The sequence below is a fragment of the Micropterus dolomieu genome, linkage group LG01 (genome assembly GCF_021292245.1).
Source record: "Micropterus dolomieu isolate WLL.071019.BEF.003 ecotype Adirondacks linkage group LG01, ASM2129224v1, whole genome shotgun sequence".
Classification (NCBI taxonomy): Eukaryota; Metazoa; Chordata; class Actinopteri; order Centrarchiformes; family Centrarchidae; genus Micropterus; species Micropterus dolomieu.
In genome coordinates, this window is record NC_060150.1 from 3,093,291 (window position 1) to 3,120,672 (window position 27,382).

General features: G+C 39.6%; 2 protein-coding genes and 1 long non-coding RNA gene across 7 annotated transcripts in view; 1 reads left to right on the forward strand and 2 right to left on the reverse strand.

Annotated features, from left to right (window-relative positions):
• Positions 1-882: 882 nt before the first annotated feature.
• Positions 883-2,400, reverse strand: LOC123975542. The gene is made up of 2 exons (XR_006826085.1): positions 2,059-2,400; positions 883-1,668 (listed from the first exon to the last, which is right to left on the reverse strand). It is a non-coding gene; the product is annotated as an uncharacterized LOC123975542 (long non-coding RNA).
• LOC123975521 (cytochrome b-245 heavy chain) lies at positions 1,037-24,672 on the forward strand. Of its 5 annotated transcripts, none has more exons than XM_046057074.1 (16): positions 1,037-1,453; positions 2,076-2,319; positions 7,531-7,699; positions 9,233-9,291; positions 9,870-9,962; positions 12,969-13,079; positions 13,316-13,400; positions 13,743-13,891; positions 15,708-15,889; positions 16,602-16,734; positions 17,315-17,407; positions 18,247-18,500; positions 20,589-20,751; positions 21,531-21,677; positions 21,803-21,927; positions 22,611-24,672. In XM_046057074.1, the coding sequence occupies exons 4-16, from the start codon at positions 9,247-9,249 to the stop codon at positions 22,726-22,728; spliced, it is 1,698 nt and encodes a 565-aa protein (XP_045913030.1). In that variant the 5' UTR covers positions 1,037-1,453; positions 2,076-2,319; positions 7,531-7,699; positions 9,233-9,246; the 3' UTR covers positions 22,729-24,672. The 5 variants fall into 5 exon arrangements, with proteins under 5 accessions (XP_045913030.1, XP_045913039.1, XP_045913022.1 ...); XM_046057083.1 differs by having other exon boundaries at positions 2,076-2,172; XM_046057066.1 differs by lacking the exon at positions 2,076-2,319.
• Positions 24,673-25,298: 626 nt separating this feature from the next.
• The window catches only part of LOC123970463 (dynein light chain Tctex-type 1-like), a 4,646-nt gene continuing 2,562 nt past the window's right edge, over positions 25,299-27,382 (reverse strand). The window contains exon 5 of the mRNA XM_046048511.1: positions 25,299-25,803. Coding sequence (XP_045904467.1) covers positions 25,730-25,803 — 74 coding nt within the window. The 3' untranslated portion in view covers positions 25,299-25,729. The remainder of the gene's footprint in view (positions 25,804-27,382) is intronic.

Consider the following 27,382-nt stretch of genomic DNA (forward strand, 5'->3'; position numbering starts at 1 on the left):
TCTTGCCTCTGCTATCTTTTATAAGGTATTGACCATCTTATCTGGTCTGTAAAGTGTCCTGAGTTGACTTAAAAGGTGAATATAAACAAAATGTATTAAGTCACATTCAGACCAGGAAAGTTTGCTCCTTTACACGCTTTGGTCCGGACCAAATACAATGTTAATTTTTCCTTGCAGTTTGATTTCACACTGCACTTTTTGCAAGTGAACCAGAATTTGTAAACCACCTGCTTTTACCCGCTACAGAATATCTGTCCAATGAACGCACAGTTCATTGGACAGATATTCTGTAGCGGGTAAAAGCAGGAAGCTTTCAATTCACAAACCGACCTATTAGGTATAAGCTCCAGCGGAGAGAGCACGCTCATGTGTGCGCCTACCACGGTATGCTGACAGCAACACGACGCAGCCAGATCAACAGATCAGAAAATTATAACTGCAAACATTACTGCATACTGCTATGTGTAATGCTATCACTAAGGAGTCATGTGTAGCCTTTTCATCGCCCCCAATTACATAATAAAAATGTAACCCGGTCACACTCTGCCTCAGCACACAGCGCATTTGTCTTCAGATTTGTCATATCAGGTAGTTATCAGTGTAATTAAAGATTACCAGAGCCTGTTAACTCCAAAAAGGTTGCTTGCTGTATTCACACCTGCCCAAAAGATCTGCACCTACCCAAAAGATCTGCACCTGCCCAAAAGATCTGCACCAAGGGGGGAAACAAACACCTATATTCTCAAAAACACAGTTTTTTTATACTTTGCACCTTAATATTTAATACAGCTAAAGCTACAACTAGTTTTAATATTAAACACAATGTATTGATTGAAATACAATTTATAACTCTTGTACATACAGAAATGAAACGGATATGACTTCATTTGGAGGTACATTTTATTTATTTTGTTTGTAATGTTCTTATTTCAGTGATTTATAGAACATTTAACTTGAGGTTAACTAAATCTCTACAGGTCCACATCAACAATGGTTCCCCCCACCAGCCCAAGCTTTCTAAGACCAAAATGTGAAGAAACCTCAGGAGAGACAATTCAAAGAGAGATCCTGCCCTCCACGGACGGCTGGGTGTTCATTCAAAAACCACAGTCCACCTACTCTGACAAAGCAGTACCTGCTCCTGGGCCTCCTGTCGCTCACTTCTTTCAACCAGCTCTCCACCTCTTCTAACATCTCCCCCCACAGTTGCTCTTTGTTTTACACAACTTTTGTTGAGACGTTGGACTTCCAGCTGCTCCTCGGCCGACCTCACAGCAGCCTGAAGCCTGTCCATCTCCAATCTCTGGTTCTTCAGCAAAGCCTCTTGCTCCTCCCAAGCCGGACTGCCTACATAAGTTTTTCTGTAACTGACTGAACTTGGGGCAAAGCGCATTCACCTCCTACTTCTCAATAAGCTCAACATCTTCGAGGTCTGAGTGAAGCTCAGCAGCAGGTGCGTACGGGATCTGCAGGCAGGTGTGTTCACTCTCTGTGTTCAAGCTTGTTGGTCTTCTCCGTTACTTGATGATGCAACTCAGCTGCAGCTTGACGCAGAGAGCGTTGCTTGTTCTCACAGTCTGGAGCATCTCTTCTGTCTCCGCAGCCTTGGTGCTCACTGGACTGAATGTTTGAATCGTGCTTTTCCAGCTCCCTTTTGGATTTCTTCAGCTGCAAGAAAAGTTGTGACAGATCTATATATGATCTAATAAATGCTGTAATATGAACAGCAACAAACTAGAAATAAACATCACAATATTAGAACGCTGAGTGTTTGAATGACAGTTAAGAAAATGATTGTAAAGTAAATCTATCCATCTATCTAATTCAATTTGTCCCTCACGCTTCATGGTAAATATTTTACTGGGTCTGGGAACTAACCTGTAGTTTCATTACCAATTAATCTCTGATTGCTTTCTTCTATGATCTAATAATACAGATGATCAAAATGTCACATGTGTTGTCAAAATTGCTTGTTTTGTCTGACCAGCTGCCCAAATAAACTGAGTTTACTATCATTTAATACAAAGAAAAGCAGCAAATCTGCTCAATCAAATTAACCTTTTCCATGGTTTTAGGAGTCCAGTTGTCCACCCCCTGGAGCTAGACTGAACTATCTCAAGAACAATTGGATGGTGAATAGAGAGGAAACTCTTTTTAGGAGGACTCCTAATGGTGAGCATGACTGCTCCTCCAGGGCACCAGAAACTCCAGAAACTTCCCTGGTTGTGTTCGGGAGGCACAAAGGTCTCGGCTGCAGCGTCCCCGGTGGCTCAGACATATAAAGAAGAAACCACAGTACAGCGCAGCATTGTGAAATGGGTCGGTGGTGAGGTCACAGTCGCTGTGCAACAGATTTAATCTAATCTCCTTCCCGCAGATTAGGAGGGAAAATCACGGCCTTTCGTCTAAATTACACACCATGTGAGGGTTGCCTCAACCTTCACCCCCAGCACCGGGCTTCATCATTTACCATATGCTGTAACGCTTCACCCTGTGATCACTTTTGACATTTTACATAAGGTGCATGATTTATTCAGCACTTTGCTTTAAAATAACTATTTAGAGATTTATTATTATTCATTACAATTTACATTTTTCAGCTGAGATGCAACTGCAAAAGCAATGTACAAAGGTGGATGTGAATTTAAATCAGGCTGCATACGCTTGGAAATCCACAAAATATGGACATAATTCTGATTTTCTGAAACCTTTTTTGGAAAATTACTTATAATTCATAGCAATATGGGTGTTAAATAGTGCAGTAAAATAATATTAATAAATCCAGTCAACACATGTAAAATACACATAATTTATGTGCATTAAGCCAAATGTAACAGATACATTTTTTAAGACATTTGGCATCTTTATTTTTTATGTATATCTTTGACTGATAAACATCGCACACACGGAGAATATGCAGATTAAGTCGATGAAAAACAAAGACTGAGATGACTTAGAGCAGAGGTTTTCAAAGTCTGAGACTACGGGCCTCCAGTAGGACAAAGCTTGGGAAAATACGCCTCCCCATCGTCCTTACTTTACTCGGTTAGTTTCGCTTAATTCCTGGATGCCTGTGGGATCATGATTTTGATCAACAACTGAGCCATGACAGGCTGATATTGCTGTTTGACTAATGTATAATATTTTTTCACTTCAAGTCTTTGAGCCCCCCTGTGGAGGCCCACCTCCCTCTTTGAAAACCTCTGACTTACAGGATCAGGAACTTGAATTTATACATAGAGAATTGATTGAGATCTTAAGTCTTGTCTTATAGCACATTTTATTAGTCCATAAGTCTGGAAGGTGCACATTTTCATTATTATTGTAAGGGCTTATTGTGAGTTGACTTTTATGGATGTTATATGAGTTTCTTTATGAATTTCGTTAGTTACTTTCCTACATGCATCAAAGTAGCTCTACAATGTTATTCCAAACAAACTGCTAATGTTTACCACATGATTTTTTTCTGTACATTTTTATTTGCTATTTGCTATTTCCACAACTCGTCTGGTCACTAAACTGTTTCAATCTTCCTCTCTCATTCAAATAGGCGACAAAAAAAACTCCCAAGCTGTCGTCCTTCCTCTGAGGAGGAACTAATTAGGATGAGGAGCAATTGGATACAATTTCCCAATATTTTTATATAACAGGTTTTTGAAAAAAGAAAAAAGAAATAGATCTCCTTGCTTGTCCATAATAACAAAAAAATAGCAAGGTATCGAATGAAGTACTCTATTAGTATCTGTATCACTTTAAGGGTACAGGTTTTCGTAAAATTTTAAACGATACCCAACCCTAATCCCATAATGAAAGTGGCGTTTGGAAGGTGCAGGTCAAAATCAGAAAAGAGGAAGAAATAAGCACATAAAACAGTACAAAGAAGATCTTTAGCAATAAAAAAACTTTGGCAACAGTAATGTGATTGAGATAACATACATGACAGTCAAGTCCTACTGCTTTCAGTTGTAGGATTTATAAGATACACATGCCTGGCGAGGAGGCACAAGTGCATGTTTTCAGTTGCACTTTTCTACAGTGTTCAAGGAAGGTTAAAATCAAGGGCAAGTGGACTTGGTTGAAGATACTTGAAGATGTTTTGTCTCCCAGAGGCTTCTTCAGGTCTGACTGGCAGAAAGTCCCAGCTGTGTGGGGTCGTTATGAAGGTGATGGATACCACTTGGTTCTGTTGCAACAACAGTCGTTGTGGTCACTGGGGACACGTGAGGCCGAGTCTGAACAATCATCTTTGGCCTTGTCACATGTGAGCGTCTTGGCGTGTTCTTGGATTTCAAATACACAGGGATGTGGTGTTTCTTGAAAATCCTCCTGAGTTTTACTGAGTACATCTGTATTGTGTGTGTTGTGCAGTATTGGACTCATTCTGTCACATCCCGTGCTTGTCACTCTGCATTTAAACTCATTCAGTCTGAATTATGTATTAGCCCCACTCACTTCCACAACCATCTGTCTGCTAATTCAATACCGCAAGCTGACACACAACATGGGCACACAAATGCATTCACATTTGTGTCCAAAACAACAACAAAGAGCGTTGTTTTGCTTCATGAATTGGATTTCTAGTTCCGTTCATTGTCAGAATTACTGTGTTATGAAATAACAGGAAAGAAATATATATTTTCCACAAAGATGTTGCTTCTATCCCACCACTGGCAACTGATAATAGGCCTTAGAAAATCTGTTTGTTATATTAAAGCTGGATTATTTACACAGCATCAACACCTAAAAAAGAGAAGAAACCAGCTGACACTCAAGGCTGATTGCTTGATTTGTCACTTTACTACAATCATCAGTCATCCGTCACACTGCGTTGTTTCCTGCTAGGTGGCAGTAACACACCAACACTGCTTCTCTACATCCCAACTGATCTTTAAGTAGTTGCACACGTTTATGCTTAAAAAAAAGTTTTTAAACTTTATAAGTAGAGCACCAGATGTTGCACAGTAGTAGAGTAACACAGGTTAAACAAACAGTAAGTAAAACAACTCCTAGAAATCACTAAGCACCACTCAGATATCTAACACAGCCAAACAAAAAGAGCTTTTATAGTTCACTAGTCCAGGATTACAGCTATTGTACATGTAGCCTAATGCTCTGCATTTTAGCCTCAATTGATGTGATGTAATGACTGACGTTAAATCCCTCTCAACAATCAGCAGCGATCTAATGGGCTTTAATCCAGAGTGAAAGTTGGATTTCCCTTCATTCAATTCTGCTGAAAGCAAAGGGCCTACATCAACCCGCAAAAAATTTAATATTTTCTGCATATTGTTCTCCATCACATTCTTTACATTTTTATTTATTTATATAGCACCATATCATGATAGGCTGACAGAGGTTATCTCAGGGTACTTTTCATATAGAGCAGGTACAGGGCAAAGTTAAAACTCACTTTTTAACAGGCAGAGACCTCAATCAGAACCAGGACTTTCAAAAAATTACGTTAAAACCAACGATAAAAAAGTGGAAAAGATTGTAAAGTTCAGAATCTGATGTCAGTTTATTTATGCTGAGCTGGTTCTTTTATCCAGAAAATGTTATTGTCTTTGATGAGTTTTATTTTCAGGGACAGAGAGCTGGATGTAGTTGCACTAGATGGGAAGTAGATTTGATTTGGAACGTTTTAATTAATTCAGAGTCGAGGTGTGTAACTGCAAACAGGTAAACTCATATTATAACCTTAAGAATTGCATAAATATGTTTTTTTTTTCTAGTGAATTACATTATGATCAAGTTTTTATAAAACGTTTATTCTGAAAAATCCCCAGGTCCCAAGAAACGTCTTTACGGGAGGCTGGAACTACCTCAGAGAGAACAAGAACTTGTTATTAACAGACTTAATTCTTTCAATCCCTTTCATTCTTTTGACCTCAGGGGCCTTTGATAGGGTTTCAGTTATCCACTTAAGGAGCCTACGGCCATTGAGGCCCCTCTTAAAAACCCTAGCAGCAGTGATCTGATGTTGTGCCTAAGACATCAACCAAAGACAAACGACACAATAATCCTGGAAACCAAACTGAACCCCTCAGGAAACTTCTCACAAACAACTGGACGTCACGGGGCCCCTGGAACTAAAGCAGGGATTGCTGGACATTAGGGGTGTGACGATACACCTAGCTGACGAGATGATACACAATACTGGATTCACGAGAACAAGACGATGTTTGAACACTATTTTTAAGCAATTTTCAATGGAATATATCACTGATAAAATTGTCTCAAAGTCTCAAAATGTAAAACAATGCAGGTGCATTTTGAAATGCTGCTTACATAATGTTTGTGTCTTGCGTGTCATTGTTGCCCAAAATGCTGCCACACAAACGTTTTAAAAGTGGCGGGGGCGTCTTCTATGCTAATTTCACTCTGTCATGCTGATATAGTGAGACACCTCGGCAGGACATATTGTCACTTTGTGATATTGTGAGATCTTGTCACACCCCTACTGGACATGATTCAGGACCTCTAGAAACTTCTCAACCAACACATTCTCACTCACTAGTTTTCATGTATGGACACTATTTAACACCCTGGGTACTCCTTTAGCATAGTTTTTCAACGTATAGGGCTCCGTGGTCAAGTTAGCAAGAATAAATATTCAACGTTCGGTTAGACTTTCAAAATAAAACATATGGTGGTTGTGGGTAACGTTTGTGAAATTGTATTTTGGTCACGTTTAGGCACCAAAACTAGTTGGTTAGGTTTACGAAAAAAAACCTGGTTTGGCTTAAAATAATGTTAGTTATGACTTAACTCGCATAAGTTAACGTTACTTACGTGAAAAACCTAGGAATCATAAATAAAAACATTCAATGTTGACTTTTTATTTCACATTTGAAACCAACACCGGTCCCCTGGTAGAAAGTCTTTCTGGCCCTCCGTCCACTCGACCACCTCTTTACTTAGACTTTTCAGTTATAAATTAACCACCTATCCTTACCATTAAACAATAACGCTACAGGGTTTCCCCCAGTGTGTTGAACTATGCCGCTAAGGGGCGCGATATAAACTGACAACAACAGGTCTTCACCATGCCTCCGAACAGGCGAGCCCCCTATAGGACCTTGAATCACTTCTGGGAGCCCATCAAGAGCCATCTAGACGTGTCTCAAGACCTCTGAGGGTCTCTGAAACCTCCCGTATTATCCTGCAAGCCTTCAGGGACCCCTGGATCTTGTCATTATCAGGAGGGGAAAGCTTTAGAGGGGGTCGTGAGAGAAACATTCATTTACAGAAGGAAATGAGATGTAACGGTGTTTCTGCTGAAAGCTCATTTCATTACACAGAGTGGAAACTAAAAGGCTGCAGCAGCTTTGCTCGAATGAAGCAGCTGTCCGTCCTAATGTGATGAAACTGTTCCCTTAACAAAAAACACTTGTTATATGTTACTAGCGCTTTACAATTCTGCTGCATTTGAATCCAATTTAGATGTCTGTTCAGGTGTTTCCCTTTCGGCAGTTTAGCTTGGAACAGGAAGCATGTGGTAATTTATCTTCTGTTTTACTTCACGTTTAGAAATCAGCCACTTCCTCTGGCTAAAATTCAAGATGTCACCATCCAGTATCAAGTTCCTCCTCCAACCGTCACCTGGCTGTTGGTGTTAACACATCCAGGACTCAGTAACAACAGTTGCCCGGAGTGCGTCGCCGCTTCAAGGCGATTCAGATTCCTCCACTTCATGCTTGTAAGTGCCCCTGACTTATTTACCCTGCATTTTGGGCTTTACACACCCACATATATTCCTAAAAACGAAGACATACAGAGAACCAAACTCAATCTACTTTCGCTGGAATTGTTTATGTTTAAATCCACTCTCACTCTTGCTAAGAATAATGTATTTCACAATGTTTTGCTAGGCCCTGAAAAGTCAAGTCAAGTCAATTAATTTATAAAGCACATTTAAAAACAACCACTGTTGAACAAAGTGCCGTACAAAGTTATACAATTAAAACAGCAAGGAAGAATTGACTTCTTACTTCCAGCTTTGGGATTCTACATAAACACAACATTTTCTGCCACAGGTCATTTCACGTGAGAGATTTATGTGAGCGGTGCTCTGTTGGACACGTGACGTAACAGATTTCTGTGCACAAATCAGGAGTTAAAAAACATTTGAATCAGAATCTGTTGACACATGTGGAGTTATTTGTTGCCAGGGTGATAATGCTGTTAATCAAATCTGATCAAACCACACCCACACAGTCCTGATGGAGCACATTAGCCTCATATAGGAGTTTTTGAGTGCCTTTAAATAAAAAATGACTGCAGATGAACTTTTTTGTTGTTGGTTGTCATGATAATTTTCATGTTAAAGAGAAATATTTAAGATTCGAAACAGCTTTGATGTAGTTTTTAACGATTGTGAAGTACAATCCCACGTTTATGGAAAATGGCTGTTACCATCAGTGGTGAAAGAAGTACTTAACTAAAGTACTTCAGTAAAATTTGCAATACCTCAGTATAGACATACTCAGTTACAAGTAAATGTCCTTCATTCAAAATCTTACTTAAGTACATTTGTATCAAAATATCTTACTTTACCAAAAATAAAAGTACTTAAAATTCAGAATTGTCCATTCAGAAAAAAAAAAAATATATATATATATATATATATATATTACGTAACTGCATTACCGTTATTGATGCGTTAATTTGTTCATCACTTTAATGTTGCAGGGGGGAAAGGTAAAGCTAATTTCATATACTACACTTCACAGAGTATCTATCCGACTTGTTGCAATTGTTTCTCATAATTTATTAGTTGAATTGTATTTATTAATATCTGTATTTACAGTAAATAGAGGAAATTCCTGAACTATGACTGCCTGAATTCTTTCTAGCTCGTAAACACACACACACAAAAAAGCCTTTACCATTTTAATTGAAAGTTCTGACTGTTTGTTTGGTGTGTCAACAACTTTTTTGTTTGCACTGACTTTGATTAAATGTTTCAGACACAAAGACCAGGATCATAGAGTCAGACTGAGATAAGGAACCTATCAGTGTGTGCAGTCTAATATCTGGAGCAATTAATCAAATAATAAACGTGGCTGGCAGGACGACAGCCCTTCTTTCTGAAAAACTGTGAAGGGGCACTTCCTTATTTGCTCCCTAAAAGGTTATAAAATGAGTAATCAGTCCACTGAACCCTTCACTGTTTCCTGCTTCCACCTCTGTTGACACACTAACACACTCTCCGTCACACACATCTGTTCAGAGGCACTTTTCATCATGGGGAACTTTGCTGCCAATGAGGGACTCTCCATCTTTGTTATTGTGAGTATATTTGCTTTAATCACTACAGTTAATAGCTGTACAGTCTTCTTGTGGTTCTCCGTTGCACCAATTTATTTCTTTTTTATGGGTTTGTTTTCTTTATCAGCATTTCTATACCAATAAACCTGCTTGTTAACATAACATTTCCTTGAAGCACATGGACCTTTGACGAGAAACTGGTGGACACGCAGTGTGCAGCCAGTGATGGGAGGCAAAGCTTTGACTAAAAGGGACACAACCCAGAACGGTTGAGAGCCTCTGCTCTACATGATAGCCTAGATTTCATGTTTAGAAAATATTGGTATCCATCTTTAAAAAAAATCCACTATGTGTGACGTTAAATTTTGAAATGCAAACTTTACTTCAGGTCCTAGATATGACATCTTTGTGCTTGTATTTTTAAAACATTCTTTAATTTCCCAGAGTAAGAGGCTGAACACGGTTTTATATTTGGTATTTGTGCCGAAACATTTCAACAAAAATGGATTTTGTTGTTTCACTTGTTTCATTCATTCATTACTTTTGAATTATTGGAGTGAAATCTTTTGATTTAACACGTGTGTTGATGTGTCTTATAGCTGGTATGGCTGGGGATCAATGCCTTCCTGTTTGTCCATTTCTACATGGCCTTCCTGGTGCCGAGATGGTTTTACACCAGGGTCCTGCTTGGGGTGAGTGTGATCTGCAGACTTTCACACAACATGCCAACATTTTAGTTTCAACTTTATTCTATATGGAGTATAAAGTAGTCTGCGCTGAGCTGATGCTGCACCTTCAAAGCAGCATGTATCAAAATCATCATCAGAGTTTTATTTTTAAGCTTCAGAAAGAGGAAAAATAGTAAACTAATCAAACAACTCATGAAAGTTGTAGGAAACAAAGGAAAAAAGTCAAAAAACAGGACCCGGCCCTTTTCAGTTCCTCATACTGCAGCGCGTGCTGTCCAAGAAGCCTTCAGCTACCAACACACTCACTCTTCTTCCCCTTTCTTCACCACCTAGCAGGATACTATATAAACATGTTACCATTCAGTCCCCTGTAATGTGAATATTTGGTGATCTTGTTAAGTCTTCTTTATGATCAAACAGAATATATTTGGGTTTTGGACTGTTGGTACAAACAAGCAGTTGGAAGATATCGCTTTCTTGGGCTTTAATAATAAAAAAAAGTGAGATTTTACAGAAAGACAATTAAATCAATTGGCACAACTTGCTCACACCAGATCCATGGAGATGTAGCCTGAATTAGCTCACACAATGCTAACAGTGTGTTAGCAAGATAAACTAAGATCTAACTGTGTTAGCTATAATGCTTCTTTTGAAATACCTGCAACGATTTCTGTATATCAGTATAAATATTGGACTTAATTACAATGAACTGCTGCCAGGGGAGAATTTGCAGCCATTTTGGTTTGTTGACACTTCTGCACTTATTTTGTCTTAGCTGCCAGAAATTCCCCATATTTCTGGCAGCTAATGATTCTGATTATGACTAACTCTTGTAGACTTAATGGTTTTTCCACTCAGCTGCGCATGTTTACAGTTAGGGCTGGATATTGGTACTCATTTCCTGATTGATTTCTGTGAAAAGCCCCAGTTGGATTTATTTCAACTTCATTTTATTTCGAAAGATTCACTTGCATAACATAAATATACCAGCAGTGCAATATGAAATCACACTTTAATATTATTAAATTGTCATAAATAGCCAAACAAGGGAAATTAAACAGTAAAAGTTATAACGTGCATGTAGTTTAGTGCAAATGAACACATTTTACTGAGAAAAGACACAAAATCATGATTAACCAACTGATCTGAAGTTTCCCTTATATATGTTTAAAGTTAATATCTCATTTATATTCTGTATCAGCTAGTTTGAACATGTTATTAAATGTTTTAGATATCTTTGGTCACTTTAGGATCTTGGAACAGTGCGATGTTACTGCATCTTAGATGTCAGAGAAAGACAGATTCAGTTACAGCAGGTGATTCATTTATGTTCTTCCTGTAACAAAGTGCCACAGGATAAAATCCTCTTGAACTCTTACTTACAGTAAATCCAGGCATCTCAGAGCACTTATCACACCTTATCTACACCACCTTCCATTTACAATTATACTGGCTTACGGTGAGGGGAAGTAGGTCTGACGTGGGGGTTGAAGTTTGCTCTGTGGTCACAGCTGGCTTCATGATACACTGATTCGATACCACTGGCTGCACAGCTGGTGAGCAGAAGTGAAACACAGAGGCTCTTAAAAGTCTTTTTCCATATTTAAGTGGACCGAGTACATTAACAAATGTAGAGAGACGAGGAACAATAGCCAGAGTTGCTGCTTTATACTTATTTACGGAGCTTTAGGGGATAAATGGGTTGAGATAAAGTAAGGTCAAAAAGGTTAGTGATTTGGTTACATTGAGGCCAGGGTGAATATTATAAAGGAAAGCCACAGTGGTGAAGGTCTGGGTTATGCTTTTCTAACAGTTGCACATGTGTATTCTCACTAGCATTTAGTGGGAATGAATTACAGAAACATGATGACATCAAGACTAATAAGACCCCTATGGAAGATGGATGCCAAATATTAAAATTAAATCATTTAATCAAATAAAAAATTCCTTTTCTAACACTAATCTCTCATTTTCAGTATAAACAGATATTAATTAGAAAATATTTCTCAGAGGCAGACCTGCTCTGGAAATTAACTCACACCCTGAATTAATTTCCATTTGTCATTTTTGTTTTTATCTTTGCTGTTGAAGTCCCTTTGTGGTTAACTGTCTGAGATCTAAATCCAACCTGTGAAATTACTTCTGTAACCAGAGATTCATTTAAACAGGTGGTATTATGCTTCCCTCTCCTTTATTGAGTTTATATCTTTTTTGTGCATGTAATAGGTTTGCAAAGTGAAAAAGCCCAAAGTGAGTTCCCATCTCCCACAGAAAACTCTGCTCTGAGCTGCCTGAAAACAGCCATTCATAACGCCATTTTTCATACAGTTATTCATACAGTCATTACGCTCGCCAAGTGGCTACTCTGAAACACCCTCAAAACCACAGGTGGAAAAACAGTGAGCTGCAGCACACAGCTCTCCTCTCCCTTCCAAACTCTAGCTACCCTCCAGGCAGTCAGTGGACATAAAGTTGTTCCTTTGATGTAGAGACAGAGCTCAGTTAAAACTGTATGGATGAAAGATCCTTTTGTTACAGATTAATAACTCACCACTCAGAAACTCTCGCTCCAGTCCATGTTGCCAAGCTGTTCGGCAACATGTACAGCTGAACCGAAGCTGTTTACCGGCTTCTCATGACCCGCCCTACTCTGCTTCTGATTGGCTAGTAGTCCTTACCTAGGTGCTACACATGTGCAACTCCCAACAAAGATCTTGTGGAGGTGAGATGTATCACTCCATAGCTAAAACACAGCGTTCATCACCCAGGGCAAAAAGAGGAGCTGCAGCAATGTGCAGTAAAAAAAAAAAGGTGTTTTTTGAAAATTAAACCATGTAAACCTGTTCTGGCACAAACCCTATATAAGATTGTGAACCTGAAAATGAGCATAATACTACCTCACCTCTTTAATCCTATTTCACTTTAGCACTGGATATTTTATGAATGGTGAAATGATGAAGTAATCTGATTACATTTTGAAGTAACCCAACACTCCTTCTCACCCATCAGCAAGCTCTCTCCTGGGCCAGAGCTCCTGCTGCCTGCCTCAACTTCAACTGCTTGCTCATTCTGTTGCCAGTTTGCCGAAACCTGCTCTCCTTCCTCCGTGGCTCCATTCAGGTATTGATAAAAACAAATATTTACTCCAAAACAGAAAAACCATTAAAATGAAAGCAATTACTTTTCTCCGGCACATGAGGAATCCAATTTGTGGATTGTTTTGTTTTTCTAACTATTACAGGACTTAATTTACATAACATATTTGCTGTTAGGGTTTATTTTGAATTAGCTTCTGCTTTAATTTCATTTATCTTTATTTTAACATTGCAATATTTGTCTTTGTTTATTGTATGCAGTACTGCAGCCGCACAGCAGCCCGTCAACTAGATCGAAACCTCACGTTTCACAAACTGGTGGCTTACATGATCGCCTTCCATACAGGTATTATGTTTGTTGAAGATGTAAGCGGGTATGGCAATCACTTCTGGAAAACGTGAAAGAACAGCAGTATTTTATTAACTTAATTATCAAAAGTAACATTTGAATCAAAGATAAAATTAAATTTTAATGGAAGATATCAATATGAACTGTTGTTGAACTGTAACTGCATCACCAAAATATAAATAATTTACAACTGAATTTATAACTTATTAAACCTCAACCTCAAATCTAACTTCACTTACATCCACTCAATATCAGTTTTTGTCATTTTTATTAATTATTTGTCACATTTTACGGCTTCTACTCACTTTGTCATAACTCTCCTTTCTCGCCTTCTCATAGCTGTGCACATTGTTGCACACTTGTTCAACTTTGAGTATTTCATGGACGCCCAGCTGAACCGCAACAGCAGCTTTCTGCCCTTTGTCCTGTCTGAAATCGGCACCGACGACAATGCCTCCTTCCTGAACCCCATTAGGACCAACGAGACGGTGAGTTTTGGTTACCAGAGAATAAAAGTCCATATACATTTCTGTTTTCAGATAACATGCAGCTTATTTTGTTTCTTTCAATCATACATGTAGTTGGATGCTTCTTGTGTTGCTACAATCTGTGAAATCCCTGCTAAATTTGGTGTCAGTGACAAAAAAAACATTATTACTTAATCTGACAAACTTCCTCTTTGAAAGTATTTGAATTTGGATATTTGCTCATTTAAGAAACTTCCTCTTTGCAGATAAAGTTTTCAGCTTCCACACGCCTTTCTTCTAAAGCCATAACACATAAAATAGGCAGCTTCTCATATCAAAATTGATATTAAGCAACTTTGTGTGCAACAGTTTAAAGACATATGGTGAAGCTGCTTTCTGCAGTTTTGACCCCAAATTCTGAATCTGAGACCAGAATCCTGCAAAAATGCCCCACAAGTCTACATTTTAACAAAATACATTTAATATTATAATTAAACAACTCCCAAAGTGAGATCATTCCTCTCCCTCTTTGTACTGACTTGAATAAGGTTATAAGGTTTTTTGCTTCCTCGTATTTTCTTTTCTTTTAGACTTTGAACTTCAATAAACAGTGTTACAGTTATTATTTATTATTATATTGCAAAACAGAATCAATTCCTATCTTAATTTTGACCGGACAACTCAACCGTTTTCCATTTTTCACAAATCAGCTGGTATTTTAACAGCTCTCATTTCTTACTCTGCTCGAAGATATTATATTTCGACTGCCACTTCAGCACTTTCACTTCACTCAGCGGTTACTCTTCACACTTTTCATCTCTCATTCTTTAAAGATAGGGGCATGCCCTATTAGAGGAACTAAATATTGAAAGTATCCAACTGAAAAAAAATTCTCCCTCCCTCCAGGCTTCCCTCCAAAGCCACTGCTCATGTCCTTGAGTAGTGAATGCTTGCAGGTAGGCCATTTCATTCAGGCCTTACATATTACCGTCCTCAAACAGCCACAACAGTTCCAACAACAACCTTAAAGAAAGTATGCCTGACTTAGCTTTAACTGGGAGTTTATCTGGTCTCAGTGATAACACGCCTACTCTGTTCAGTGCTTACAAGCCTTTCAGGTCTCAGATCTTCACCTATGAACAAAAAACCCCTGCAAAATGAAAGCTCTTATCTCAAATGCCCCTACGTCCACCGTTCTCCAACCGCTTTCAGTGTTTCCTCTTCAGCCAACAATTTAACCAACATCTCCTTTTACACACTTGAAAATGTTTTTAATTTCTTTCAGCACTTCCACTTTATCTGTCTCTACTTCTGCAGTAATTGTATTTTAACTGCCATTTCTACTACCTTAAGTATTTCAAATGCAAACTTTCAGCAGCAAGAATATAAATTTGCTTCAGCATGCCAAATCAGTTTAATTTCTATAGTACAATAGTGTCTAAAATATGCTCCATTACCCCAGTGACATTCACTTGAATCAGTCGACTTTCTAGCATTAAAACGCGTCCTAATTCAAAACCGTATGTACCTGTTTTTAAAAATAACCTTGCATCACAAGCAGCAGGGAGTACGTGCCTACAGTCAGTCTCAGTAGCGAGAGGAACTATTTGGTACATGAGGGAAGTTAGCCAACAAACATGACCTCAGTATTGTGGAAACGAATGAGAAACAGTTTGAGGTGATGACCCTGTGACCACGACCCACGCCATGACTCATCAGCTGTGTGGCTCTTATTTGAGGAAAAATGTGCCAAAACAGTTTAAATAAAGACAATAAGTCATATCTGGCACGTGAACTGTGAGTAAAAACGAAGTTAACTCCCTGTATTTTGATGCAGAACCCTACCATCGTCATGTTCACCACTATCGCCGGGTTGACGGGCGTGGTCATCACACTAGCCCTCATCCTCATCATCACTTCATCCATGGAGGTCATCCGCAGGTCCTACTTCGAGGTGTTCTGGTACACCCACCATCTCTTTGTCATCTTCTTCATCGGACTGGTTTTCCACGGCTACGGGTAGGAAGGCACAAAATACAGTTTATATCTTTCTGAGAAATGCCTCTTTTGAAAGAGCTCTGGCTAAATAATTAGTTATCAGTGTCAGCTACTTTACACTGTACACTTGTTTTTCAGACTTGTCTCTTGTGAGTGTTTTAACTCTGACTTGTCTTGACTTGGACACCATTTGCACAAGCGGCCAGATGCATAAAACTGTGTAGATTCACAAATATAACTGACAGACAGAAACATGCAGCTGTACTCTTTTGAACAGATTTGTAAAGCTAACACATGCACCTAGTTCTGTTTTAGTTTTTTTAATCATTGTGGAATTAGGATCACGTGCACAAGCCTCATTTCCACTCCCACACTTCACCACAAACGGATGAGGAAACGCCCTTAATTTGCATATATCAGTGCTTGTGTCGGTTCCACCACTCATTAAACCTTTCAAGACAAACAATACAATTTCTCCAGCAGAGTAGCTGTCATTAAGCACAACTTTGGTTATTTATAGCATCTATACCACTCACACATCACAACTAATTGTAGCAGTGATTTCCCAATCATCATTTGGTCAGAAGTATGATCAGTGACTCATTTATAGAGCTCATTTTGAAAATGACTTCATGAACAAACTGCTTCACAATTCAGTATAAATTCAAAAGGATGTAAAGAATAATGGATCTAAATATCAATTCCTCCTTGGTGTGTTGTTCATTGACCACAGGCGGATTGTGCGAGGTCAGACGGCCGCTAGCCAGATCACAAACGTCCCAGAGGAATGTGCTGACCAGTTTGAAGACTGGGGTAAAAACGGGTCCAGCTGTGCTGTACCAGAGTTTGCTGGAAACCCACCGATGGTGAGCTGCAGGGTGTTCATGGGAAATATGTTTTATTGAATTAACTTTTTGTTATCTGAACTCCCAAAGGGTTTTTTGCAAGTCTATTTCAATCATTGGTTTCCTTTTATCTTTTAATTAATTATTCTACCAACCAAAATACTTTGAGCATGTAGCATTTTCTTGTACGCTGTCAATATTATTTGTCGTAATTCATTCAAATGTATTTATTAGGATAAAACCCCTTGAAAAGCACCATTTTGTTTCTGTGGGAGTCCTAAAATATATAACAATCACTACAACAGAGGAGTTATCAATATGTCAATGTACAAAGAGAAGAGAGACTATTACAACCAGAAGATGGCCAAATAGCCAATACTGGATAAGCAGTAGAAAAATATAATCAGTTATAAACATAAAGTACAATATATTATACACAATGTGACCGCTTCATTGATAACAGGAGCGGACCATCTCAAGCTAAGAAGACAGGCTGTGTTTAAACATACCACATGGTGATATGAATCAACAGGTCAATGGTTTATTTATTATCCATAATTTAGTATACCTGTATATTTAACAATATTTTCCTTTTCTCCAGACGTGGAAATGGGTGGTGGGCCCCATGATCCTCTATGTGTGTGAGAGGCTCGTCCGCATCTATCGATCCCACCAGAAAGTGGTCATCACCAAGGTGTGTATGTGCTAAAATAAAGCTTTTAAACAGACTGTCGAGGAAAAGTTGCAGTCTGTTGAAATGTCTTTGAGCACCTGTACAAAAGGTCAAAGGACTTTAAAAGTGCTTCGGGTGATTTGAATGTCTTTTGCCTTTTGTCTTATTATTTTTTATCATCAGCTCTGAGGAGGTTAGGTTCTCTATCTTCTACCTTTGTTTGACAGATCAGGATATTTCTTAAACTACTTGGTAAATTTCAGTGAACTTTGGTGGAAAGTTCGGCCATGGACAAAGGAAAAGGTTACTTTTTATCAACATGGCATGGGTTTTCAAAGTCTGAGTCTGTGAGCTAAGAAAAAGGCTCCCCTCACTGTTTCACTTGGTCAGTTTTGCTCAAGTCCTGGATGCCTAAGGGATCATGATAATGTTATATGATCACATAGACAGACCGAATAAAACCAAGACAGCCTAAAATTGCAGTTTGACAGCACAGACTACAACAAATAAATTATAAAGGTCTGTCCTGTGGCATTTATTATTCTCTGGGAATGTGGGGAAAACAGTAAAATTACCTAAATCTACTGTAAATCTTTACTGAAATCTGAATTTCTTCAACCAAATCAACAACAAAGTCAAAACATTTTTCTGATATGACCACAATGTCTTGAGTTTGAACTCTTGTTCAGACAAAACAAGACATTTGTAGATGTCATTTGGGCTCTGGGAAGTAACACAATTAATCAAGTAATTGCAGTTAAAAGAAATTAATTGAGAATGACAACATGTATTTAGCCCTTTTTGACACATAAGCTTAAAATAGTAATTATAACTCTAATAACACCTCACCTGTCCCTCAGGTGGTGATGCACCCCTCCAAGACTCTGGAGCTGCAGATGAAGAGGAAAGGTTTCCACATGGAGGTGGGTCAGTACGTCTTCATCCAGTGTCCGTCCGTTTCCCGGCTGGAGTGGCACCCCTTCACCCTGACCTCCGCCCCCGAGGAGGACTTCTTCTGCGCCCACATCCGTATCGTTGGAGACTGGACTCAGGCGCTGTACGAGGCCTGCGGAGGAGACAAAACTGAGCCTCAGGAGGCCTGGAAACTGCCCAAGTATGACAACAGGGGAGAGGGGTTATAAAAGAGGAAAGCAGCGCCTGAAATTGCTTGTGATTACATTTGATTGCAACCTCAGCTTCACAGACGCAGCGCTCCTTTGAAAAGCTGGCAGCGGGGCTCACACTTACTGCTCTGAGTGGTCCATTGAGCTCTGAGGCAAATTGTAGCAATCATATCATTGTTGACCATCTTTCCAACAACAAATTAGTTTTCCACAGTGGTCCTGTGGAGCAAGCTGGAGGATTTTTCTGTTCTCTTCAGACCAGACAATAAAAAAATATTGGCCTTTATTTAGAGCTGCTGCCTCTGATGAAATTACCTGCAGGGAACATGAAGAAAATAATTTAATGTTTAGTTGGGCTGGATATTCTTTTCAATTCAAGTTTTGGAAGAAAACAGCAAATATAATGCATTAATACAGCACTATTAACAATCTGTCATATGTAATAATGTATCAATCACAGGCATTACTGCAGAACAAGTACTAAAGTACTTGTGTTGATAATACTTCTGTATTACACATTTGTACAAATTTTAATTTTAAGTTAACCATTTTTTTTTAGCATTGCTATCTTTACTTAAGTAAAGGATCTGAGTACTTTTTCCACCACTGATTGTTTTGGCTAAAGTTACGGCATCAGTTTAATAATTCCATTCTTCTTTGAGCAAGAAATAAAAAGAAGATCAATTTTACTGAAAAGCAATATCAATCTTGCTCTTTTGGCAAGTAGGCTATAGTTTATTTTAGGACGCAGCAAGGAATTGACTACTTCTTCTTTACTTTTGCCTTAAACTGCACACTAAAGACTAAAGTGTGAAATGTTGGTACTAACGCGCACACCTTTATTGTACAAGATTACGACTTCCTACAGTTTTTTGATTGTACCATCTCGCACGGTTTATCCTCAGTTAACAGGGCCGAGTAGAATTACAAGGGTTAGAGTCCCTGTTTTCTCCTCTGGTAACTTGTCGAGAGGGGCCCGCTGTCAACCGCTTTTAACAGAGTTTGTAGCATGGACAATCTGGATTTACAGTGATGACTGTATCTAAGGAAGGGTCAGAGTCCCCTTAGAGTTGGAGTCCCCTTAGAGTTAGAGTCCCCTTAGGGTTAGAGTGCCCTTAGGGTTAGAGTCACTAAGTATTAAAGGGTTGGAGTCCCCTTAGGGTTAGAGTCCCCTTAGGGTTAGAGTCCCCATAGGGTTAGAGTCCCTAAATGTTAAAGGGTTAGAGTCCCCTTAGGGTTAGAGTCCCCATAGGGTTATAGTCCTCTTAGGGTTAGAGTCCCCTTAGGGTTAGAGTCCCCTCAGGGTTAGAGTCCCCATAGGGTTAGAGTCCCCTTAGGGTTAGAGTCCCCATAGGGTTAGAGTCCCTAAGTGTTAAAGGGTTAGAGTCCCCTTAGGGTTAGAGTCCCCTCAGGGTTAGAGTCCCTATAGGGTTAGAGTCCCTAAGTGTTAGGTAAAAAGGATAGAGTGGGAGATGGGGAATCCAAGGAGTAAAATAAGCTGCCTGTGTTTATTATCTATTTAACTCTTTTAAAACTTTTTTATATTTCCCTGTTGCTTTTATGTTTTGTGTAAAGCACTTTGAATTACCTTGTTGTTGAAATGTGATATACAAATACACTTGCCTTGCAAGAAAACAACTTACGATTTACATATTTTGAGGTCTAAGCGACTAATAGATTTTGTAGCTGCAAAACTGGCTGCAATGGCTAAACCTCAGGGGCCTCTGTCAAAAGCACGTCCACTAAAGCGCTTGTTTTTGCCACCGACAGGCTCCGATGGTTACTCTTACATCTGACAACTTTGTGGAAGGGATCCCTAGACAGACGGACCTTTTGTTAAAGAGTAAGATCTTTTTAGTTTAACCAGAAACAGAAGCTGTTGCAGGAAGATGACAGTGGAAATACACGTCAGTAAGTCATCTTACTCTTTAACAAAGGGTCTCTCACTTCAAGGACACATATGAACATGGATTCATCATTCAGAAAATGTCTGTGCTGTAGATATCCAGTAATGTTTCTCAAATCTGTCTTCCATCCTGACCAACTTCCCTCTCTCTCCATGCTCCCGTCTTCCTCAGGCTGGCCATAGACGGCCCGTTTGGTACAGCCAGCGAAGACGTGTTTCGTTATGAGGTGGTGATGCTGGTGGGCGCGGGGATTGGCGTGACTCCCTTCGCCTCCATCCTCAAGTCTGTGTGGTACAAACGCATCCAGAACAACCAGGACGTCTTCACCAAGAAGGTGAGGAAGACGAAAAAAAAATGGGACAAGTTAAATTAATTAAAAGTAAGTCATGGTCCACTTACAACCTTTTTCTAGAGCTTTCAACCATATCGCATGGTCTGCTTTCGCGGAGGAAAAACAAGAGATGCAAACAGCAGCAGCTTCAAAGCTCAATCATGAGCTTGGAAATAGTAGTTTGACAAACAAATCGCGACTTAAGGTCTATTTAGTAGCTTTGTCTGGACCTTTCAACCGTTTTCACATGTTATTCATCAGCAGATGGCGTTTGCACAGTTGCTAGAAGCACAGCACTTTTGGACTTCTCATGAAGCAAGTAAACTTTTGTCCTTGCAAAGTTTTCTGAGCAAACTGCATCTGCACATGAAGAGTCTGTGAAATGGTTGAAAGCTCTAGAAAAAGCTACTGTATTGTAAGTGGACCGTTTTTCAACTACTTTTTCCAAGTTCAAGAACAGTTAAAACCTTTGGTGCTACAGTGCGAATGACCTCGCATGTCAACAGATCCATATCCATGACAATCTGCCGATGAAGACCAGGTGAAACATTTGAAAGCTCCAGAAAAAGCTACCAACTGGACATTGAGTTGTGATTCATATGTCAAACTATTTCTAAGAACGAACAAGTTTGCTAAACATTTAGTTTAACAAATTGATGGTCTACTTACTGAGGTTTTTTTTAGCTTTCAACTGTTTCTTATAGTTTTTCTCAGCAGATGTTCAGTTTAAATCACCTAAAAATGCATTGTTGTGTGCTGTTGTGTGTTGCTGTCCTCTCCAGATCTACTTCTACTGGCTCTGCCCGGAGACCCAGGCTTTCGAGTGGTTTGCAGACCTGCTGCAGTCTCTGGAGGGTCAGATGGCGGAGAAGGGAGTGACCGACTTCCTCAGCTACAACATCTACCTCACCCGCTGGAAGGACACCGAGGTAAAATGGGGACGGGGTCATGTGACACCACGAGATGCCTGAAACCCCAGCAACAACACGTTTGTCTGCAGCTTATGAAACCCTACATCACTTTTAAAACCCACGTGGGCTTCTCTCGTTGTCAGGCGGCTCACTTCCGTGTTCACCACGAGGCGGAGAACGACCCAATTACAGGACTCAAACAGAAGACTCTTTATGGGAAACCCAACTGGGACAACGAGTTCACCAACATTGCATCAAAGCACCCGGGGTGAGGACACACACACACACACACACACACCCTTCATACAACTTCCGTTACCCATCCATTAATACGTAAAGGACAGAGTGAAGATCAGTAGCTGTGACAGTTTTCAGGTCTGCACTTGTTTTACTACTAGTACAATGTTAAGGTTGGTTTCTTTTCACCATGATCAACACCTTTCTTTGTTTTTTGTCTGAAGCCAAACTGTTGTCTTGTTTCTGAATTGCTGGGTTTAAGGAGGGACTGAGTACCTTTTTTGTCATTTAAGTATGAGGACATGTTCAGGGGACTTTGTGGTAACAATTACAACAACGTTCTTGCACACCAGAAAGTCTTACATACAAACTGAAGGACACAAGGGCCCCCGGCTGGTTCCCATCAGCCATCATCACGTCTTCTTTCTTTTAAAAGGTCAACCGTTCTTCTTTAAAAGTGTAAAAACTTTGATATTTAAACATGTTTTTCTGGAACTTCTGGATTTTTCTCTCTCCTTTCTTTTGCACAAATTGGAAATGACCATAAAAATGTGTCACAAACTGAAAGCAAGTGATTGATGTGAAATAACACAAGGTCGTATTACAACAGGGTTGTAGGATGAGATGCAGTTTCCTTGATGCTACAAAGCAGAGGATTATAAACTTATACACAGAAATAAACTATGTAATAAACTTGTGTTTGTGTGTCCTCAGAACTAAAGTGGGAGTCTTCCTTTGTGGTCCGCCTCAGCTGGGGAAGTCTCTGGAGAAACAGTGTATGTCCCACACAGAGGGCGGCATCAAGTTCATCTTCAACAAAGAAAACTTCTAAACAGAAATCTCCAGCCGCAAGAGAGAGGAAACTTCCCAAGTAGCAGCGGGGCCACGGAGTCAGATGGTTGTTTTATGTTTTTTAATGTATTAGAAGGAACTGTAACTACTGGCAGCTCATCCCAGACCTCCTTCTTCTTCTTCTCCTCTTTGCTTCTCACCACAGACGTTATGCAAAGACGCCCCTCTTGCTCAAAAAGCTCTGTATTTTCCACATTACCTCGTTCCCCTTTTCTGTTACAACAATAAGTGAAACTCGGCTGGTTTCAAAACTTTTCTTCCTTTTCTCTATTTCGCTGGTTGCTACAGTCAAGCTGCGGTGATACTCGTGCCAATCTTAGGGAGTCAAAAGAAATGCAAGATAAACTGCAAAATCACCCTGAAGCAAGGCATTAAAGCTTTGTCTGCTACAGCGGAGCTGTTGAGTTGCTTCCAGGATGTGACTCAGTGATTTCTGTGCAGTGAACAGCCATGTGTATTTATATGTCCACTCTTATCAGATTCACTGCACACGAGTAGAAGTTGCGTGAGTCCTGGACGAGGCTTTTACGGACCATGAGTGGATTTTTTTGTTTGTTTGTTTGTTGTCTGGATTGGTTGGAAAAAATGGTGTGAGTGATCATTTCCAGACATGTCTGAGAAAGTGACTAAATGTCTTTATGGACAAGCATTCAAGCGTAGATGTGTAGAAAACAAGACTGATGTATGTAGCAGTAGGCTATTGTTCATTTTGTTGATTAGAGATGTGATGAACCCCTAAAAATGATATATACTGTATATTTAATGTACATACAAACATTCAAATAGATTTTTAGAAGACACCACTTCAAAGTACACGTTTACATAGTCAGGGGTTATTATTGTGGCGTATTTACCCAGCAGATATAATATAGTAGTTTTGATAGTTAGGCATGTTAAGCTTTATATAACTTTAGCGTTTTGGACTGTTTGTCAGATAAAATTAGACATTGTGCAAACTTGTGATGTGCTATTTATTACCGTACGACTTCAATTAATAAAATACGTTCGTGCTCATTGTTTCTGTGAAATGAACTCAACTACTGAAATGTGCAGAATCTAACTGAACTAACGACGTGTCGCATGTTCACAATGACAACAGTTTTATAAACATTTATATTTGCATGCACGATCTTAAGCAGCTTATTAAAAGCTTAAGCAGGCGACCCAGCGGGCTGTATGAGTTTTTATACATCCAAACTAGACCAGGCGTCTAAATGAGACCTGCGTTTATTTTTAAATACTACAATGTGGATGTTTTGAAACTATGGGAAAATTCCAGTAAGTAACCACAGCTCGCCGCCCCAGCGTCAGCAAGTTGACTTTTCTTTGTCAAAAAAATTGTCTGCGATGGTGAAACCAAACAGTGGCTAAGTGGCTGCAGAACTTCCTACAAATTTTTTTATTATGTACAAGAGGTGTTTTTCATAATGTCCGTAAATGTAACGGTATAAATGGGTGGTTTGTTTATTGGTATTTTGTGAAAATATCCCCATTTGTTAAACCAATCAGACTACTTTGTGTCATCTTTATGTGTTCTTCTGCACTGCAAATAAGTGAATTTCTGTTTTTGGATAATGAACTTGAACTTACACACAGAAGTGTCGCAATTTTTCAGTGTAAATGATTTTGCAAATCACGATTTGTAAACAAAAATGGGAACAACCTTTGGATGGCTTTTCTTTTTTTTTTTTAATTACCGGACACTTTGTGATCCATCCACACTAGTATTTCAGGGATTTAATGTAATTTTAATATCCGCATCAGTCATAATGACTGAAGTTTAAGTTTTCAGTGTTTCTTTTTCTCTTTATTCCCACAACAGTCCTCCCTGAACAGCACAAACATGTTCTTCTGTGGACAAACGCAGCTTTCAGCCAGCGCATTCATCATTTAACTGAACATTAAACAACTTTTCTAACTTCAAGGCTGTTCTTTATAAAGTGCACAAACTCCACAAAGAGGACAGAGTATGTCACCTATTACACTTTCACAGTCTTCAATGCGTGAAGGTTTCTTTGAGGAATCCTCACAGAAACACCTTCTGTTAATAAAAGTAGACTCACCAACAGCTCAGGGGCCCCAAAGCCAGAACATGTATGAATTTATGTTCATTAACATTTCATGTAGGATCTCAAAGAGCTCAGTCAGAGCAGGGACGTCCTGATGCTGACCCTGCCCATAACGAGTCCATGGTATATTTATTCACACTCCAGTGAAGTAATGCACTTTTAAATATATTAGACAGCACAATACCTCCACAATATGAAGATATAACCTGATTCATGTTTCATTTTGTATAATATTTGCAGAGGGCAACATCAGTGTGGATCAGGAGTTATAAAGGCCGTTTCAGGTCAAGTGCAGTTTTTAACCAACACAGTTAGGGTTAATCTGCAAAATGGTACTGTAAGAGACAAAAAAAAACGATTTAAAAAGTTTTAGAACACAATTAGCAGAAGTGCATCTGATCAACCGATTAAATAAAACAATGAGAAATAAAGAAGTAAAATAGGGGTAGGGATAAAAATCAATGACACAAGTGAGCAGCTGTGGGGTTTTGCTGAAACGTTCATCTGCCTTTATTCATTGAAGATACGATGACTGAACACGGTTCGTGAATCTCTTCATGTACAAAAAGTACAAAAATCCTCTCTCTCTGCTCGACATGATACGTATAATAAAAAGCAGAAGAATCAAACAGAATGTGGCGTTTACAGCCGCTGCATGCTGTCAGGCGTCAGTGATAAATACAGTTAACTGACACTATTAAAGCGCTGCAGTGACATGAGGAGATAAATACATTAAGGTGATGTTTACATGCATCGGAAGGCTGAAAATACAGCCGTTTTCTTCTCTGCAGCTTCTCCACAGAGGTGAAAGGTCAAGCTGTGAGCGGACTCTGTGGCACTTTGTTCCCCCCTGCTGTTCACAGGAACACACTGCAATCTTCTGGTGGTGATTTATATGTGTGTGTGCACGTCCTATGCAATAGCCACGGCGAACACACTGACCACACAGTACATGGTGCGGTTTTCCCATCTCACCGTGCAGCTTCCTGCAGAGACAAAGCAACAAACAGGTGAGTTTCTAAAAAACAAAATACATAAAGAGAGAAGAGTGAGAGAGAATAAAACAGATGAAACAAAAAAAAGAATTAAAGTAAACAGCAGAGGCAAGAGAGAAGAACTAAAAAGACAGGAAACAGAACTAGACTGCTCATAAATTAACATAAAAAATAAAAGAACATGGACTTGAGGGTTGGGTATCGAAAACAGATTCCAAGTTGAAACCATTACCAGATTTCCAAGAACCGTGTGTTCCTAACTTTCTGCATATTTCAGACCTCCTGACTGAACTACAGTGAGCATTTTACAGTCCATAAAAGTTCCTCTTATCTGCCAGGAGCTGCTCCGCTGACCTAACGTCACCTCATTTGTTACGTCAACAAAGCACGAAGAAGAGAGTGCTTCTGTTTCCAGTCCTGGACCATGGCGGACCGCAGCAAACGCTCCAAAGTTTGGCTTAGCTTCACAAAAAAAAAAAGGGGGACTGATGCAGCAAAACGCAACAGCTGCAGTAAGGAGGTTTGGTGCGAGGGTGGAAGCAGCTCCAACATGACGAAGCGTTTACTTCAACATGGCGTGAATCTAAAAGGAACGCACCGTGTTCAACGTGTCGCGCTCTCCCAGCTACAATGACAGCAACGCTAACAGTAGCAAAGCCTCAAGTACAAAACACAGGTGAGCTGACGTTCACTTTTTATACTGAAGGGAAACGAACGAATGATTCAATATAGATTTCTCTTAGAGACGAGTCCCCAGAGACGCCCCTCTAGGACAGAGACTCCTTTCACTGAAGCCATGAAGGGGAAGATGAGCAAGGAGGAAGACGAGGAAGGTCACAGAGCGCTGAGAAGATCTGAAAAATTCGATACTCAGACTCCAAAATCGATCAGATGTATACGCTGTGTGGACCTCAGCAGATCCACACAGTGTGTCTGGTGAGTTACACTGAACGCAAACATGACGTTTGTTGGTTTACAAGAACACTTTTCTATGATGGTTTTCTGAACAGCGCGATCCTCTGACTGTGAATCAGCAGTGGAAGCTCTGCTTACCGTCCATGGCAGTGTCCCAGTAGCAGGAGTTAGCTGTGTGGAGGCCTGCTCCTGTTTTCTGCATCACTGCACACGTCACTGTACGGAGAAACACAATATGCACTTTACTCCATTTTAAAATATATGTATAAAATAATACTTAGGGGAATCAAAACAGGAAGAATTTTAAATTCTTAAGGGCTGAAAAAATGAATTTGATGGTGAAATCTGCACCTACACGACCGTAGCTTCACAAAACACAGAGTAGAACATACCGATGTACTTGTACGGTTTCCCCTGTTTGACCAGCTGTGTGAGGCAGCGCTCCACGATGCTGGCGGTCCATTTGTTCACCTGACTCTGGCTGTAGTCGTCACCTGCCACCACGTTCTCAATACACTGAGATAAACACACACACACGTGTTCGTGAGATAATAGCTCAGTCTTTAGTCATGTGGGAGTCAGCGGGTGCCGTTTCACCCTGAGGAGACTGGAAATAAAGAGCCGACACTGTTCACTGTTCATAAACATGTGTTTT